General features: G+C 50.1%; 1 protein-coding gene across 1 annotated transcript in view; it reads right to left on the reverse strand.

The window, feature by feature from the left end:
- LOC133356816 (mucin-17-like) overlaps positions 1–15,067 on the reverse strand; it is a 137,181-nt gene that overhangs the window by 112,024 nt on the left and 10,090 nt on the right. The window contains exon 2 of the mRNA XM_061574524.1: positions 11,224–11,710. Within this exon, the coding sequence (XP_061430508.1) occupies positions 11,224–11,520 (297 nt within the window). The 5' untranslated portion in view covers positions 11,521–11,710. The remainder of the gene's footprint in view (positions 1–11,223; positions 11,711–15,067) is intronic.

The following is a 15,067-nucleotide window of genomic DNA, read 5'->3' on the forward strand; positions in this document are numbered from 1 at the left end:
TGTGTGTGCGCGCGTGTGTGTGCGCGCGCGTGTGTGTGTGCGCGTGTGTATGCGCGCGTGTGTGTGTGCGCGCGTGTGTGTGCGCGCGCGTGTGTGTGTGCGCGTGTGTATGCGCGCGTGTGTGTGTGCGCGTGTGTGTGTGTGCGTGTGTGTATGCGCGCGCGTGTGTGTGTGCGCATGTGTATGCGCGCGCGTGTGTGTGTGCGCGCGTGTGTGTGTGCGCGCGTGTGTTTGTGCGCATGTGTATGCGCGCGCGTGTGTGTGTGCGCGCGTGTGTGTGTGTGCGCGTGTGTTTGTGCGAATGTGTGTGTGTGTGTGTCGGTGGTGTAGTGGTGAGCGCTACGCTGCGCTACGAACCCGGCGACCCGAGTTATTTTCCCGCTCACGGCCAGCACCAGTGACGATTACCTGAACCGGTCATTTGCCTCCCCTAGGTCGATTCAGCCTCAAATGAGTACTTGGTGCGGTGTGTAAACATCGCCACTGGGGAGATATAGGCGGCCGGGCGTGGTGCTAGCCACCCACCCCCTCGTGTGCCGTGCCGGCCTTCATAGGTGCTCGCTAACAGCACTTGCCCCAACACTTTGTTAAGACTATACGGGGGTTCTTTGTCTTCTTTATGGGGAGCGGTGGCGTAGCGGTTAGCGCTACGCTGCACTACGAACTCCGCGATCCGAGTTCGATTCCCGCTCACGGCCAACACCGGCGACGATTATTTGAACCGGTTCTGGGTCCTCCCCTTGGATCGACTGAGCCTTAAATTAGTAGCTGTTGTGGTGTGTGTGTGAGTACAACAAGGCCGTAATTATAATATATTTTGGGGGGGGGCACATCCCCCCCCCCCCCAATATTCAAATATGCTCAAAATGTCCCCCCCAATATATTTTTATAAAATAGATTTCTGTTAATACGATTGTGGTTATGGTTGTACTTTATGAATCCCTAATCTTTGCCATTACATACAACGAAACAAGAAAAGGTAAAAAAAGAAAAAAAAAACGGAGCAATGTAATACGATACACTATTAGACATTATTGTATTTTTTTAAAATAAAAAGTCCATCCGGTCTTCTTGGTTCTTTCGGTATAGTCACGTAGAAGGGAAATAATAAAAGATTTTTTTATTTTATTTTATTATTTCCCTTCTACGTGACTTTACCGAAAGAACCAAGCAGATGAATCCCTGCAGTCACGAAAGCTTTAAATCGAAATCCATCCTATGTGTTAGTGCATTTTTTTATATTTTAGGCAGGAAATTCGTTTTCAAATGTAGATTTTTTTCTGGGGGGGGGGGGACCCCAATGTTGACCCCATGGCTACGACTTTGGTGTACAACATCAGCACTGGGAAGACCGATACGGCCACGTGTTGTTCTGGCCACACCAAACCCTTTTCTCGCGTGCCGTGTAGACCCTACGGAGCTGCTGATCGCTAACAGCACTTGCCCCAACAGCCTGTGTGGGCTACATAGTGGGGGGGGGAGGGGAACCTTTATCTGTGTGTGTGAAAGTGTGTTCCACATTCTCGCCTTTTCAGAAGAAAATATTGTGATGGCTCAGATTATTCACGTGAAAGCCAAATAATGACCTCCCCCCGGGGATTTACACACACACGCGCGCGCGGTGTAGTGCACAATCCATTCAATAGATTGTTTTGTTTCGCGATCGTGTTGTGTACACGGCTTGTGTTATGTTTTGTTTCGCGATCCTGTTGTGTACACGGCTTGTGTTATGTTTTGTTTCGCCTACGTTTATGTTGAGCCCCCCCCCCCCCCCGTCGCGGCCATCTTTGTCAAGGTCTCGAAATTATATTTTTCTGGAACATAAAAACAGAGCAATCGTAAGGTGTAATAACGTGTTAAATATGTATAATATTTACAGGTATGTGCATATCTAAGGGGAAACGCACGTAATATTAAATGCACGCGTGTTAAATACACCCGTGCATTAAAGCAAGATCTTTATAGCTCATCCGTTTCTTCCGGGATAAATAAAGATTCTAATTCTAAAGATGATTGATGATGTACATCATGGACCAAAGAGCCGCGCGGGAAGCCGGCGAGAGTGCTTTTGGAAAATTGATTTCGAAAACTAAACTACATTTTTATTCTACCGGGTAAGACCCCACTGAGCTATGCAGCTCTTTTTTCATAAACGAGCTGGCAACTCGCGAAAGCTCAACGAATTAGCTCGTCGTGTGGAAATGTACAACAGGCAATTATTCAAAAATGAACGATTCTAAATGTGGAGGGGAAAAAACCGGAGGGATGGAAAGAGAGACATGAACACATTCCTGCGGAGGGAGCTGGTAGGAACGTTGGGCTACTCGGTCAATGGCCAGGGTCAACGGCGGCGTGGTGTATTCCGCAAATATGCCCGACTGTGAGGGCGGGCACAAGCCGGCGCGAGTAGGTTAAACGTTGAGTTTTATAAGGGCACCACGGGGTGACCAGCCCCTCCCCTCCCCACCCAGCCCCACCCCTCCCATTTTTGGATGCACGACGGACGGACGGACACAACAATCCCCTGTGGGCTGGTGTTTCCAGGAGGTTCCTACCAGTAAAGCCCCACATATACGGGTATTGTTATGGTCGGGATCGAACCCACGACCTCCTGTATACCAGGAAATGTGTTTAACATCTCGCCACCGTGGCCCCAATTTCGGAAGTGGAAATCAACGCTCCTCTGTGACCCACCACCCCCGCACCGCCCCAAACAGCACAGCGGAAAGTTTTCCATCAGCGCACATTTACCGGCTGTGGCATACGGATCACAAACGCGGACATTGACGGAGGAACGAGCGAATGCAAAGTGCACGAAGATTTATGGGGAGCTCGAGCGAAAGTGAGAGACAGAGGAGCCACACGGTACAGAGAACAGACGCAGGTTTGAGCAACGTCGCGTTCTATTAACTACTCAGCAGGGCAATTGGGCACGGGGCAGGGACGCGCCATCGGCCGCAAGGGATGACGCCACGATGGATGTAGACCGGCGATGGAACGGCGGCCGAGGCTACACGGTGGAGATGGAGCGGTCACGTGGGGCTCGCACGCAGATGGATCGTCTGCGACCCGAGACCCGTGAGAGATGGAGGTGGGCAGGGGTGGGAAGCTTTCATCCAGCAGTGACGAAGACAGGGCTGACGACGATGACGATGACCGGGTGACGATGGGATTTACAAATATTAAGGCAACTATGCCCAGGTATAGCATGCAACATACTGTTGGGGCAAGTGCTGTTAGGGTGTCGCAGCAGCTACGAAGGCCGACACGACACACGGGGTCATGGGTGGTCAGCACCACGCCCGACAGCCTTTGTTTCCCCAGTGGCGATGTTTACACACCGCACCAGTTACTCGCTGGATGTAGTAAGGCAAATATCCCCCGTACAGCCTTAATAAACTTCGATTTAAAGCTTTCGTGACTGCAGGGATTCATCTTCTTGGTTCTTTCGGTAATGTAACGTAGAAGGGAAATAATAAAAAAATAAAAATAAAACATAATAAAATACAATTCTCACGACGTTGCGGCCACAACGCAAGGCAGCCGTCGTTGTATTATATTATGTTTTATTTCTATTATTTTATTATTTACCTTAATAAACTGTTGGGGCAAGCGCGGTTAGCGAGCAGCACCTATGAAAGCCGGTACGGCACACGTGGGAGTGGGTGGCCAGCACCACGCCCGGCCGCCTTTGTCTCCCTAGTTGCGAAGTTTACACACCGCACCTGAAGGGACTGTTGGGGCAAGTGCAGCTAGAGAGCAACTCCAATACCCGCCATTCGCCACTAAGTGGCGGTGACGTCACCACGGCGCCTGTGCCAGGCCACGTGCACCCTTAAGCCGCGTGAAGTGTCGAAGGCTCGCTGACGGCAGCTTACGGAACAGACCCAGGTGCCACGGGTCGGCCGACTGAGATGACTGGCAAATACACCAGCGGTGCCCCCTACTGTGCCAATTTGCTGAATTTTAGCCGCCTGCTCGTTGTTGTGAGAATCGCTTCTCTGTCCCTCCGTTGTTGTTTCTGGAGGGCGACTGCCTCCAACTGCCCAGCAGCAGCAGCAGCGTCCTTCGCGAGCCTCCATATACCCACACTCCAGGTGTTCTTTCAACGCTGTGCGATTTCACGTTCGTGCGAACTTGAGCGGGCATACATGGACAGGTTCACGCTGGGTGTTTGCGGTGGAGAGGCCTGAACCGCCACAGCGAATTCAAGGACGTGGCCGGCCACTGGCTCGAACGGAACCGTTCGTAGTGGCTCGTCATAACGCACGTGCCCTGGAATGGCGTGGGAGTCACCATTACCATTTGGGCGCTGAAGGGAGTTGCATTTTCATGGACAAACTTTGAAACAACAACAACAACAAATAAGTATAACCCGTAAAAACAAAGTTTTTCACTATAAATCCTTTATATGCGTGGCGGCTAGAGTCCTCTCGTCCTCTGGCTTGAGATGGCTGCCACCTATGGGTCAGATGATTGTCTGCCAGTATTAAGCAATTGGTAATTAAATATTTAATTTGTTTTCCCTAAACAGTGTAAAATTTTTGAACAAAAATTTTCACGAACATTAATTGTCTCGCACAACGAGTCTGTGTGCAAAATGTCAGCTCGATTGGATCACAGGAAGTGGGCTTAAAAAACGACCGAAAGATTTGCACGGTCGTAAGCAAGCAAGCACGCAAGCACGCAAGCAAGCGAACTTAATATAAAGGATTTAAAAACCACGCCAACAATGAGAGCACGATTACAAGTGTCGTAATCCTGCACCACCCGACACAGCCAGTAATGTTGGTCACGTGATCCAAAACGTGGCTCCAATTGGCGACTGCTTCAGCCCACCGGTGTGTTGGAGAGTAAGTCCACAACGTTTACAATTTGAGTAGTTCGACGTTTCGCTGGTAATCCCATCACCCAGTATCATCCGAAGTAGTAACTGATTGGCGCGTGTTGTTCACGTGACACACCTTGCAGGCTGCCTCGGGTGGTGGAGGATTATGACACATCTAACCCCTTCCCCCCAAAAAAACCCTTTATTACGAATCATATTGGTCGCGAAAGCCTGCTACAGTGAGGGAAATAAGTATTTGATCCCCTGCTCCTAATCTCAGCTCGTTACCTGTATAAAAGACACCTGGGAGCCAGAAATCGTTCTGATTGAGAGGGGGTCAAATACTTATTTCCCTCATTAAAATGCAAATCAATTTATAACATTTTTGACATGCGTTTTTCTGGATTTTGTTGTTGTTATTCTGTCTCTCACTGTTCAAATAAACCTACCATTAACATTATAGACTGATCATTTCTTCGTCAGTGGGCAAACGTACAAAATCAGCAGGGGATCAAATACTTTTTTTTCCCTCACTGTACGAATTAAACGGATTAAAGCAAGGTTGGGATTGGCTACTACGTCGTACGGTGCGATAGAAGTTCAACACGCACACACACAGCGGGGAAAAGGTGCCGTGATACGTGAACCTGACCTGTTCCCCGCCTGGGTTAACTCAGCCTCGCAACAATAGAATTAAAACAGCAAAGGGTCATCTCAGATCTTCAAGGTAGGGAGAGACAAGGCAAATATGTTTCTGGCCACACCAACGCTCACCCGCGTGACAACGGCGGCCTTAATAGGAGCTCGCTAACAACCCTCGCCTGTTCGGAAAGTCGGTAGGCGCCTCTCAAGAGGTGGTCTATGTAAACAGCGGCAACAACAGCAATTGTCATGCTTTCAAACGCTCGCTCAACTCGCGCAAGATGATTAACGATGAGACTCAGCGCATCTGAATTTGCAAAAGTAAGGGAAAAACTTGCATTTCCATAGATACCCTGGGCCCAATTAATTGGGTGTGACGGTGGTGAGATGTTAACTACCTCGCCTGGTATACAGGAGGTTGTGAGTTTGAAGCCGACACTGACGCCTGCCGTATTTTTAAATCCTTTATATTAAGTTCACTTGCTTGCTTGCGTGCTTGCTTGCTTGCTTAGGACCGTGCAAATCTTTCAGTCGTTTTTTAATCCACTTCCCGTGATCCAATCGAGCTGACATTTTGCACACAGACTCGTTGTGCGAGACAATTAATGTTCGTGAAAAAAAAATTCCCAAAATTTTACACTGTTTAGGGAAAACAAATTAAATATTTAATTACCAATTGCTTAATACTGGCAGACAATCATCTGACCCATAGGTGGCAGCCATCTCAAGCCAGAGAACGAGAGGACTCTAGCCGCCACGCATATAAAGGATTTAGAGTGAAAAACTTTTTACGGGTTATACTTATTTGAGTTTGCATGTTCTCTCTCCCCGTGGTGGAGTGCATTTTTCTCCGGCTCCTCCGGTTTTTGACAATCCACATTCAGAATCGACATCAAGCGTTTCGAGTATTTACCTGCTGCTATAAATTCACACGTGATGATGATAAGGGGCCGTCCATAAATGACGTCACGCGATTTTGGACGATTTTTGACCCCCCCCCCCCTTCGTCACACGGCGTCACAAAAAGTCAGACCCCCCCCTCAAATATGACGTCACAAAGCTCTGCCCCCCCAAAAAAATAAAACATGCTTCAAATCGCTTTAAACAATTGTCATTGTAGTGCGTATTTAATGTGGCGCTGCACTCTGATGTTGTAGAAGAAAACAGTTATTGAAAAGTCTATTTAATTAAGTAGAACGTGTTGTCTGTATTTATCTCATTTTGCGCAATTTACGTGACGTCACATTTCTCAACACCCCCCCCCCCCTCGTCACACATCGTCACAAATGTCTGACCCCACCCCCCCTAGGTGTGTGACGTCATTTATGGACGGCCCCTTATCCGCTTTGTCGAGCTATTATTTGCGATTGCCAGATCGCTTCTGGCAAAGAGCCACATATACAGAGAGCTCACTCGGTAGCATTATTCATAATCAACGTTTTTGGGTTTAGATCGCGTTATTTATAAATGTGTCGTAACCCTCCACCACCCGACACGGCCAATCAGTAAAAAAGTGTCACGTTGACAAAAGACAAATAGTTCGCTGCTTTAGCCCACCGGTGTGTTGAAGAGTGAAACCACAACATTTACAATTTGAGTACGACGTTTCGCTGGTAATTCATCCAGCATCATCGGGCAATTCTGGCTTCAACATTCCGGTGGGCTAAAGCAGTGAACTATTTGTCTTTTGTCAACGTGACACTCTTTTACTGATTGGCCGTGTCGGGTGGTGGAGGGTTACGACACATTTATAAATAACGCGATATAAAAACCCAAAAACGTTGATTATGAATAATATTGGTGGCGAAAGCCTACACGTGTTAAACTCGGTAGCATTAGTTGGTGAAAATAAGAAAAAACAACAGGAAAAATAATTGTTCAGTTTAATTGCATCGAGGTGTCCTTTTGTTCGTAAGATGTCACGTCCCAGTGGCATGTCCTCGGTGGGCTGTCGTCATTTCATTCACCACCTGCTCTCAGAGATTTCGAGCTCCCCTCTGTGTACCGTACTTCAAGTTTTGAGTGTGCGTACCCCCTTGGTTCAACCAAGGTGAGAACTCCAGAGACCGTGCATACTCTCGTATCATTTTGCAAGAGTGACGTGGGGTGGTACATTTGTTCCGCAGCGGTGGTGGGGCGATGATGGCTACGGTGTGCGCTCAGTCCCCGCATACACTATGAGACATCTCCTTTACCAGTGGCAAAATATAGTAGTAGGTTTTTACCCTTTTAACTGGTACAAAACTGACACCTTTATACAAGGCATCATGTTTGCAATAACCGCAACACAAGCAGTCAAAATGCAAACAAAATGAAACAACTCTGATAATGGTAATGATATGCACTGCCCTTGAAGTTGATTAGTCCACACCCGAGACAGCTTTCCTTAGAGCCTAGTGTCCATTGGTGTTGGACCAGTGGCGGTGGCGCAGCGGTTAGCGTGCGGCGCTAAGAACCCGCCCCTGCTGGACATCGGTATGAACAAATATTTCTGATTTCGCTCACGGTCAACACCGGTGACGGCTATCTGAACCAGTCCTGGGTCTACCCTGGGTCGACTCAGCTTGAAACGAGTACCCGGTGTGGTGTGTTAACATCGTCACTGGGGAGACAAAGGCGACCGGAGGTGGTGCTGGACACCCACCAACTTGTGTGCCGTTCCAGCCTTCATAGGTGCTCGCTTACAGCACTTGCCCCAACAATCTGTCAAAGGCTATACAGGGGATCTTTGGCTTTGGGTGTTTTTATTTCAGTGCGCGTATGCGTGCGTGGGTGGCGATGCAAGCTTGCGGTCATCACGGTCAATAAACTCAGAACACCGGGGTCTGTCCAGTGGCAAATATTTGAACTGGTCTTGAGCCCCCCCTAGGTTGACTCAGCCTTAAATGAGTTCCAGGTGCTACGAGTAAACATCAGTAATGGGGAGACAAAGGCGGCCAGGCGAGATGATGGCCGTCCACCCCTTTGCGTGCTGTGCCGAGCAGCACTTGCCCCAACAGTCTGTGACAGCTATTCGGGGGATCTTTGCCTTTGTGGATGTGTGTGTGTGTGTGCCTATGGATGTTCGTGCACTTTGCTGTGTTAGCTTATGTGCATGTGTGTGACCGTGTCTCTGTATGTAACTCTGGGGGTAATAAGACAGCGCGTGTTTTGACTCCAGCTGTGTTGCTGAGATTCAGTTTCTGATTTGAGATGTTGTGGTTTTTTTTAAATTTATTTTTATCTCTCAATCTTTGCTCGCACCAGATGTGACTTTAACTGTGTTCAACAAACGCTGAATTGATAAACGTCCAATTCTGATCGCGTGGGTGAAAACTATCAAGTGGGGGGGGGGGGGGGGGGAGAACACTCTAAACAGGAGCATGAGAATGCTCACAACTTCTCACCACTTTGCCGACCCGCCAGCTCGCTCACCCACCAACTCACTCATCTGGAAACTCAATCACCCACCAGCTCACTCACCCACCAGCTCACTCACCTTGAAACTCAATCACCCACCAGCTCACTCACCCACCAACTCACTCATCTAGAAACTCAATCACCCACCAGCTCACTCACCCACCAATTCACTCATCTAGAAACTCAATCACCCACAGGCTCACTCACCCACCAGCTCACTCATCTAGAAATTCAATCACCAACCAGCTCACTCACCCACCAACTCACTCATCTAGAAACTCAATCACCCACCAGCTCACTCACCCACCAGCTCACTCACCTTTAAACTCAATCACCCACCAGCTCACTCACCCACCAACTCACTCATCTAGAAACTCAATCACCCACCAGCTGACTCACCCACCAATTCACTCATCTAGAAACTCAATCACCCACCAGCTTACTCACCCACCAGCTCACTCATCTAGAAATTCAATCACCCACCAGCTCACTCACCCACCAACTCACTCATCTAGAAACTCAATCACCCACCAGCTCACTCACCCACCAACTCACTCGTCTAGAAACTCAATCATCCACCAGCTCCCTCACCCACCAACTCACTCATCTAGAAACTCAATCACCCACCACCTCACTCACCCACCAGCTCACTCATCTAGAAACTCAATCACCCACCAGCTCACTCACCCACCAGCTCACTCATCTAGAAACGCAATCACCCACCAGCTCTCTCATCCACCAACTCACTCAGCTAGAAACTCAATCACCCACCAGCTCCCTCACCCACCAACTCACTCATCTAGAAACTCAATCACCCACCAGCTCGCTCACCCACCAACTCACTCAACTAGAAACTCAATCACCCACCAGCTCACTCACCCACCAACTCACTCATTTAGAAACTCAATCACCCACCAGCTCACTCACCCACAAACTCACTCATATAGAAACTCAATCACCCACCAGCTCACTCACCCACCAGCTCACTCATCTAGAAACTCAATCACCCACCAGCTCACTCACCCACCAACTCACTCATCTAGAAACTCAATCACCCACCAACTCACTCATCTAGAAACTCAATCACCCACCAGCTCACTCACCACCAACTCACTCATCTAGAAACTCAATCACCCACCAACTCACTCATCTAGAAACTCAATCACCCACCAGCTCGCTCACCCACCAACTCACTCAACTAGAAACTCAATCACCCACCAGCTCACTCACCCACCAACTCACTCATTTAGAAACTCAATCACCCACCAGCTCACTCACCCACAAACTCACTCATATAGAAACTCAATCACCCACCAGCTCACTCACCCACCAGCTCACTCATCTAGAAACTCAATCACCCACCAGCTCACTCACCCACCAACTCACTCATCTAGAAACTCAATCACCCACCAACTCACTCATCTAGAAACTCAATCACCCACCAGCTCACTCACCACCAACTCACTCATCTACAAACTCAATCACCCACCAACTCACTCATCTAGAAACTCAATCACCCACCAGCTCACTCACCCACCAACTCACTCGTCTAGAAACTCAATCACCCACCAGCTCACTCGCCCATCAATGCACTCACTCACCAGCTCAAAAACACACTCAGAAACCCACCTACCAAACCAATCCCCCACTCACAAATCAGCTCATTCTTGCTCCCAGCAGCTCACCGAACACAGCAACACACTCGCTCAACCACTCACCCACCCACCCCAGCAGCTTGCTTACCCATTCAGAACCTCACTCGTCCACCCACCCAGCATCTCACTCACTCCCGCACCTCCGATTATCACGGTTGGCTACGTACGGTGCGAAGGAGGTTCAACATACATCGTTTGTTGCCTTTCCCCCGCACCTCCGACAAGCACGGTCGGCTACGTACGGTGCGAAAGAAGCTCAACACATTTCGATTTAAAGCTTTCGTGACTGCAGGGATTCATCTTATTGGTTCTTTCGGTAAAGTCACGTAGAAGGGAAATAATAAAATAATAAAAATAAAACATAATAAAATAATTCTCACGACGTTTCGGCCACAACGCAAGGAGCCGTCCTCAGGTGAAGAACAGGTCTGTCGAGAAGACATTCAGACTCTGTCTTCTCGACAGACAGGTGAAGAACAGGTCTGTCGAGAAAACATTCAGACTCTGTCTCTTGAAAGACCTGTTCTTCACCTGAGGACGGCTGCTTGTGTTGTGGCCAAAACGTCGTAAGAATTATTTTATTATCTTTTATTTTAATTATTGTATTATTTCCATTCTACGTGACTTTACCGAAAGAACCAAGAAGAAGCTCAACACACACACACAAATACCCCCCCCCCCGCCGGGCCCCGCCCTTACCGCACGGCACACAGGCGAGGGAGATGCCGTCGCTCCGGTCTCTGCTCCGGGGCAATTCCTCAGCGTGAACATTTTCCCGGCCACGACCTTCACAGCGGTGACGGGGGCAGCTGCGGCGTCTGCGGCGTGGCTTTGACTCGACGGTGTCCCGAGCACCAGCATCAGCATCATCATCAGCAGCAGCAGCAGGCAGTGAGAGACGCACAGCAGCGCGAGTTGGGGCTGCTGCCGCTGCTGCCACCCCAGCGAGGCGCGCCTCCTGTTCCACGCGCGGATGTGCGTCCAAAGCGTAGCCATGCGAGGGCGAAGAGAGTGGTGGAGTCGAACCCGTGGAGTGTGGTGGTGGGTTGAGGACAACGCGGGTGTCAGCGGCGCTGGGTGGAGGTCGCTCCTGGCAGGAGGAGGACGAGGAGGAGGCGACGGCCTCTGGGTTGGGTCAGGCTCGCTCCGCTGCTAGTCTCCATCGCCAGCCGCGCTCGCCCCGTGGCTGCGAAGGACACAGAGAGAAGCTGTGTGGCTCGACGACGCGAATGTCGTGCGATCAAAATGAGCATCGGATGCTCATCTGTCGTCTCCAGCCCTGAGCCAGTGGTGGTAATTCCACATTCCTATGGCGCTGGCCGAGGTGGGAGGGGTGAGTCGACCCACAGGACAACCGCCGTTGATTTCCCCGCAAACTGCCACCAAGTGGTGCTCGATTTATCGACCCCGGGAGTGATGATGGGACGAGTCAATAAACCCAAGCAGGAGTTGAACTCGAGGCCTTCCGATTAAGAGCCGCTCTCCTCTGATAGTGAGCAACCCGGCTGGCTGATGGTAGTTCCCTAACAGCACTTGCTCCTACAGTCTGCTAAGGCTATACGGGTGATCTTTGTCTCTGTATGTGTGTGTGTGCATTTGCAGTGTGTGTTCTTGTGCATCGTATATAACGTGGAACAAAGTGATTTATTAACCTCTGACCGGCGCTATATTTCCCGCTGTTATTTACTTGTGAACCCTTAGCTGCTAATCCAACCAAAGTGTAAAGCATTCCGAATTTTCGACCTCTATATTTAATATTTGGGGAGGGGGGGCGGGGCATGGGTGGTGTGAGGGTAAGGAGTTGGGGGGGGGGCGCAAAGGGGGGAGGTGAGGGGGACGATTGTGCAGTGGTTAACGCACTGCGAATCCGAACAGCTGAGTTCGATTCCCAACCACCGCTAACATCACAACACAGAGGGAGTTCCACTCCCTGAAGAACCTGGCACACCTGAGATCGATTCCCTGCCACTGCTAACATCACAACACAGAGGGAGTTCCACTCCGTGAAGAACCTCGCACACCTGAGATCGATTCCCTGCCACTGCTAACATCACAACACAGAGTGAGTTCCACTCCGTGAAGAACCTGGCACACCTGAGTTCGATTCCCTGCCACTGCTAACATCACAACACAGAGGGGAGTTCCACTCAGTGAAGAACCTGACACACCTGAGTTCGATTCCCTGCCACTGCTAACATCACAACACAGAAGGAGTTCCACACCGTGAAGGCCCTGGCACACCTGATTTCGATTCCCTGCCACTGCTAACATCACAACACAGAAGGAGTTCCACACCGTGAAGACCCTGGCACACCTGAGTTCGATTCCCTGCCACTGCTAACATCACAACACAGAAGGAGTTCCACCCCGTGAAGAACCTGGCACACCTGAGTTCGATTCCCTGCCACTGCTAACAACACAACACAGAAGGAGTTCCACACCGTGAAGACCCTGGCACACCTGAGTTCGATTCCCTGCCACTGCTAACATCACAACACAGAAGGAATTCCACCCCCTGAAGAACCTGGCACACCTGAGATCGATTCCCTGCCACTGCTAACATCACAACACAGAGGGGGTTACACACAGTGAAGAACCTGGCACACCTGAGTTCGATTCCCAACCACTGCTAACATCACAACGCAGAGTGAGTTCCACTCCGTGAAGAACCTGGCACACCTGAGATCGATTCCCTGCCACTGCTAACATCACAACACAGAGGGAGTTACACACAGTGAAGAACCTGGCACACCTGAGTTCGATTCCCAACCACTGCTAACATCACAACGCAGAGTGAGTTCCACTCCCTGAAGAACCTGGCACACCTGAGATCGATTCCCTGCCACTGCTAACATCACAACACAGAGGGAGTTCCACTCCGTGAAGAACCTGGCACACCTGAGATCGATTCCCTGCCACTGCTAACATCACAACACAGAGTGAGTTCCACTCCGTGAAGAACCTGGCACACCTGAGTTCGATTCCCTGCCACTGCTAACATCACAACACAGAGGGGAGTTCCACTCAGTGAAGAACCTGACACACCTGAGTTCGATTCCCTGCCACTGCTAACATCACAACACAGAAGGAGTTCCACACCGTGAAGATCCTGGTACACCTGATTTCGATTCCCTGCCACTGCTAACATCACAACACAGAAGGAGTTCCACACCGTGAAGACCCTGGCACACCTGAGTTCGATTCCCTGCCACTGCTAACATCACAACACAGAAGGAGTTCCACCCCGTGAAGAACCTGGCACACCTGAGTTCGATTCCCTGCCACTGCTAACAACACAACACAGAAGGAGTTCCACACCGTGAAGACCCTGGCACACCTGAGTTCGATTCCCTGCCACTGCTAACATCACAACACAGAAGGAATTCCACCCCCTGAAGAACCTGGCACACCTGAGATCGATTCCCTGCCACTGCTAACATCACAACACAGAGGGGGTTACACACAGTGAAGAACCTGGCACACCTGTGTTCGATTCCCAACCACTGCTAACATCACAACGCAGAGTGAGTTCCACTCCGTGAAGAACCTGGCACACCTGAGATCGATTCCCTGCCACTGCTAACATCACAACACAGAGGGAGTTACACACAGTGAAGAACCTGGCACACCTGAGTTCGATTCCCAACCACTGCTAACATCACAACGCAGAGTGAGTTCCACTCCGTGAAGAACCTGGCACACCTGAGATCGATTCCCTGCCACTGCTAACATCACAACGCAGAGTGAGTTCCACTCCGTGAAGAACCTGGCACACCTGAGTTCGATTCCCAACCACTGCTAACATCACAACACAGAGGGGGTTACACACAGTGAAGAACCTGGCATACCTGAGTTCGATTCCCTGCCACTGCTAACATCACAACACAGAGGGAGTTCCACTCCGTGAAGAACCTGGCACATCTGAGTTCGATTCCCTGCCACTGCTAACATCACAACGCAGAGGGAGTTCCACACCGTGAAGAACCTGGCATACCTGAGTTCGATTCCCTGCCACTGCTAACATCACAACACAGAGGGAGTTCTACACAGTGAAGAACCTGGCACACCTGAGTTCGCTTCCCTGCCACTGCTAACATCACAACGCAGAGGGAGTTCCACTCCGTGAAGAACCTGGCACACCTGAGTTCGATTCCCTGCCACTGCTAACATCACAACACAGAGGGAGTTCCACTCCGTGAAGAACCTGGCACACCTGAGTTCGATTCCCTGCCACTGCTAACATCACAACACAGAGGGAGTTCCACACAGTGAAGAACCTGGCACACCTGAGTTCGATTCCCTGCCACTGCTAACATCACAACGCAGAGGGAGTTCCACTCCGTGAAGAACCTGGCACACCTGAGATCGATTCCCTGCCACCGCTAACATCACAACACAGAGGGGAGTTCCACTCCGTGAAGAACCTGGCACACCTGAGTTCGATTCCCTGCCACCGCTAACATCACAACATAGAGGGAGTTCCACTCCGTGAAGACCCTGGCACACCTGAGTTCGATTCCCTGCCACTGCTAACATCACAACA

Source organism: Lethenteron reissneri, chromosome 55 (assembly GCF_015708825.2).
Source record: "Lethenteron reissneri isolate LAM-NWPU_2019-01 chromosome 55, ASM1570882v1, whole genome shotgun sequence".
In the NCBI taxonomy this organism is placed as follows: domain Eukaryota; kingdom Metazoa; phylum Chordata; class Hyperoartia; order Petromyzontiformes; family Petromyzontidae; genus Lethenteron; species Lethenteron reissneri.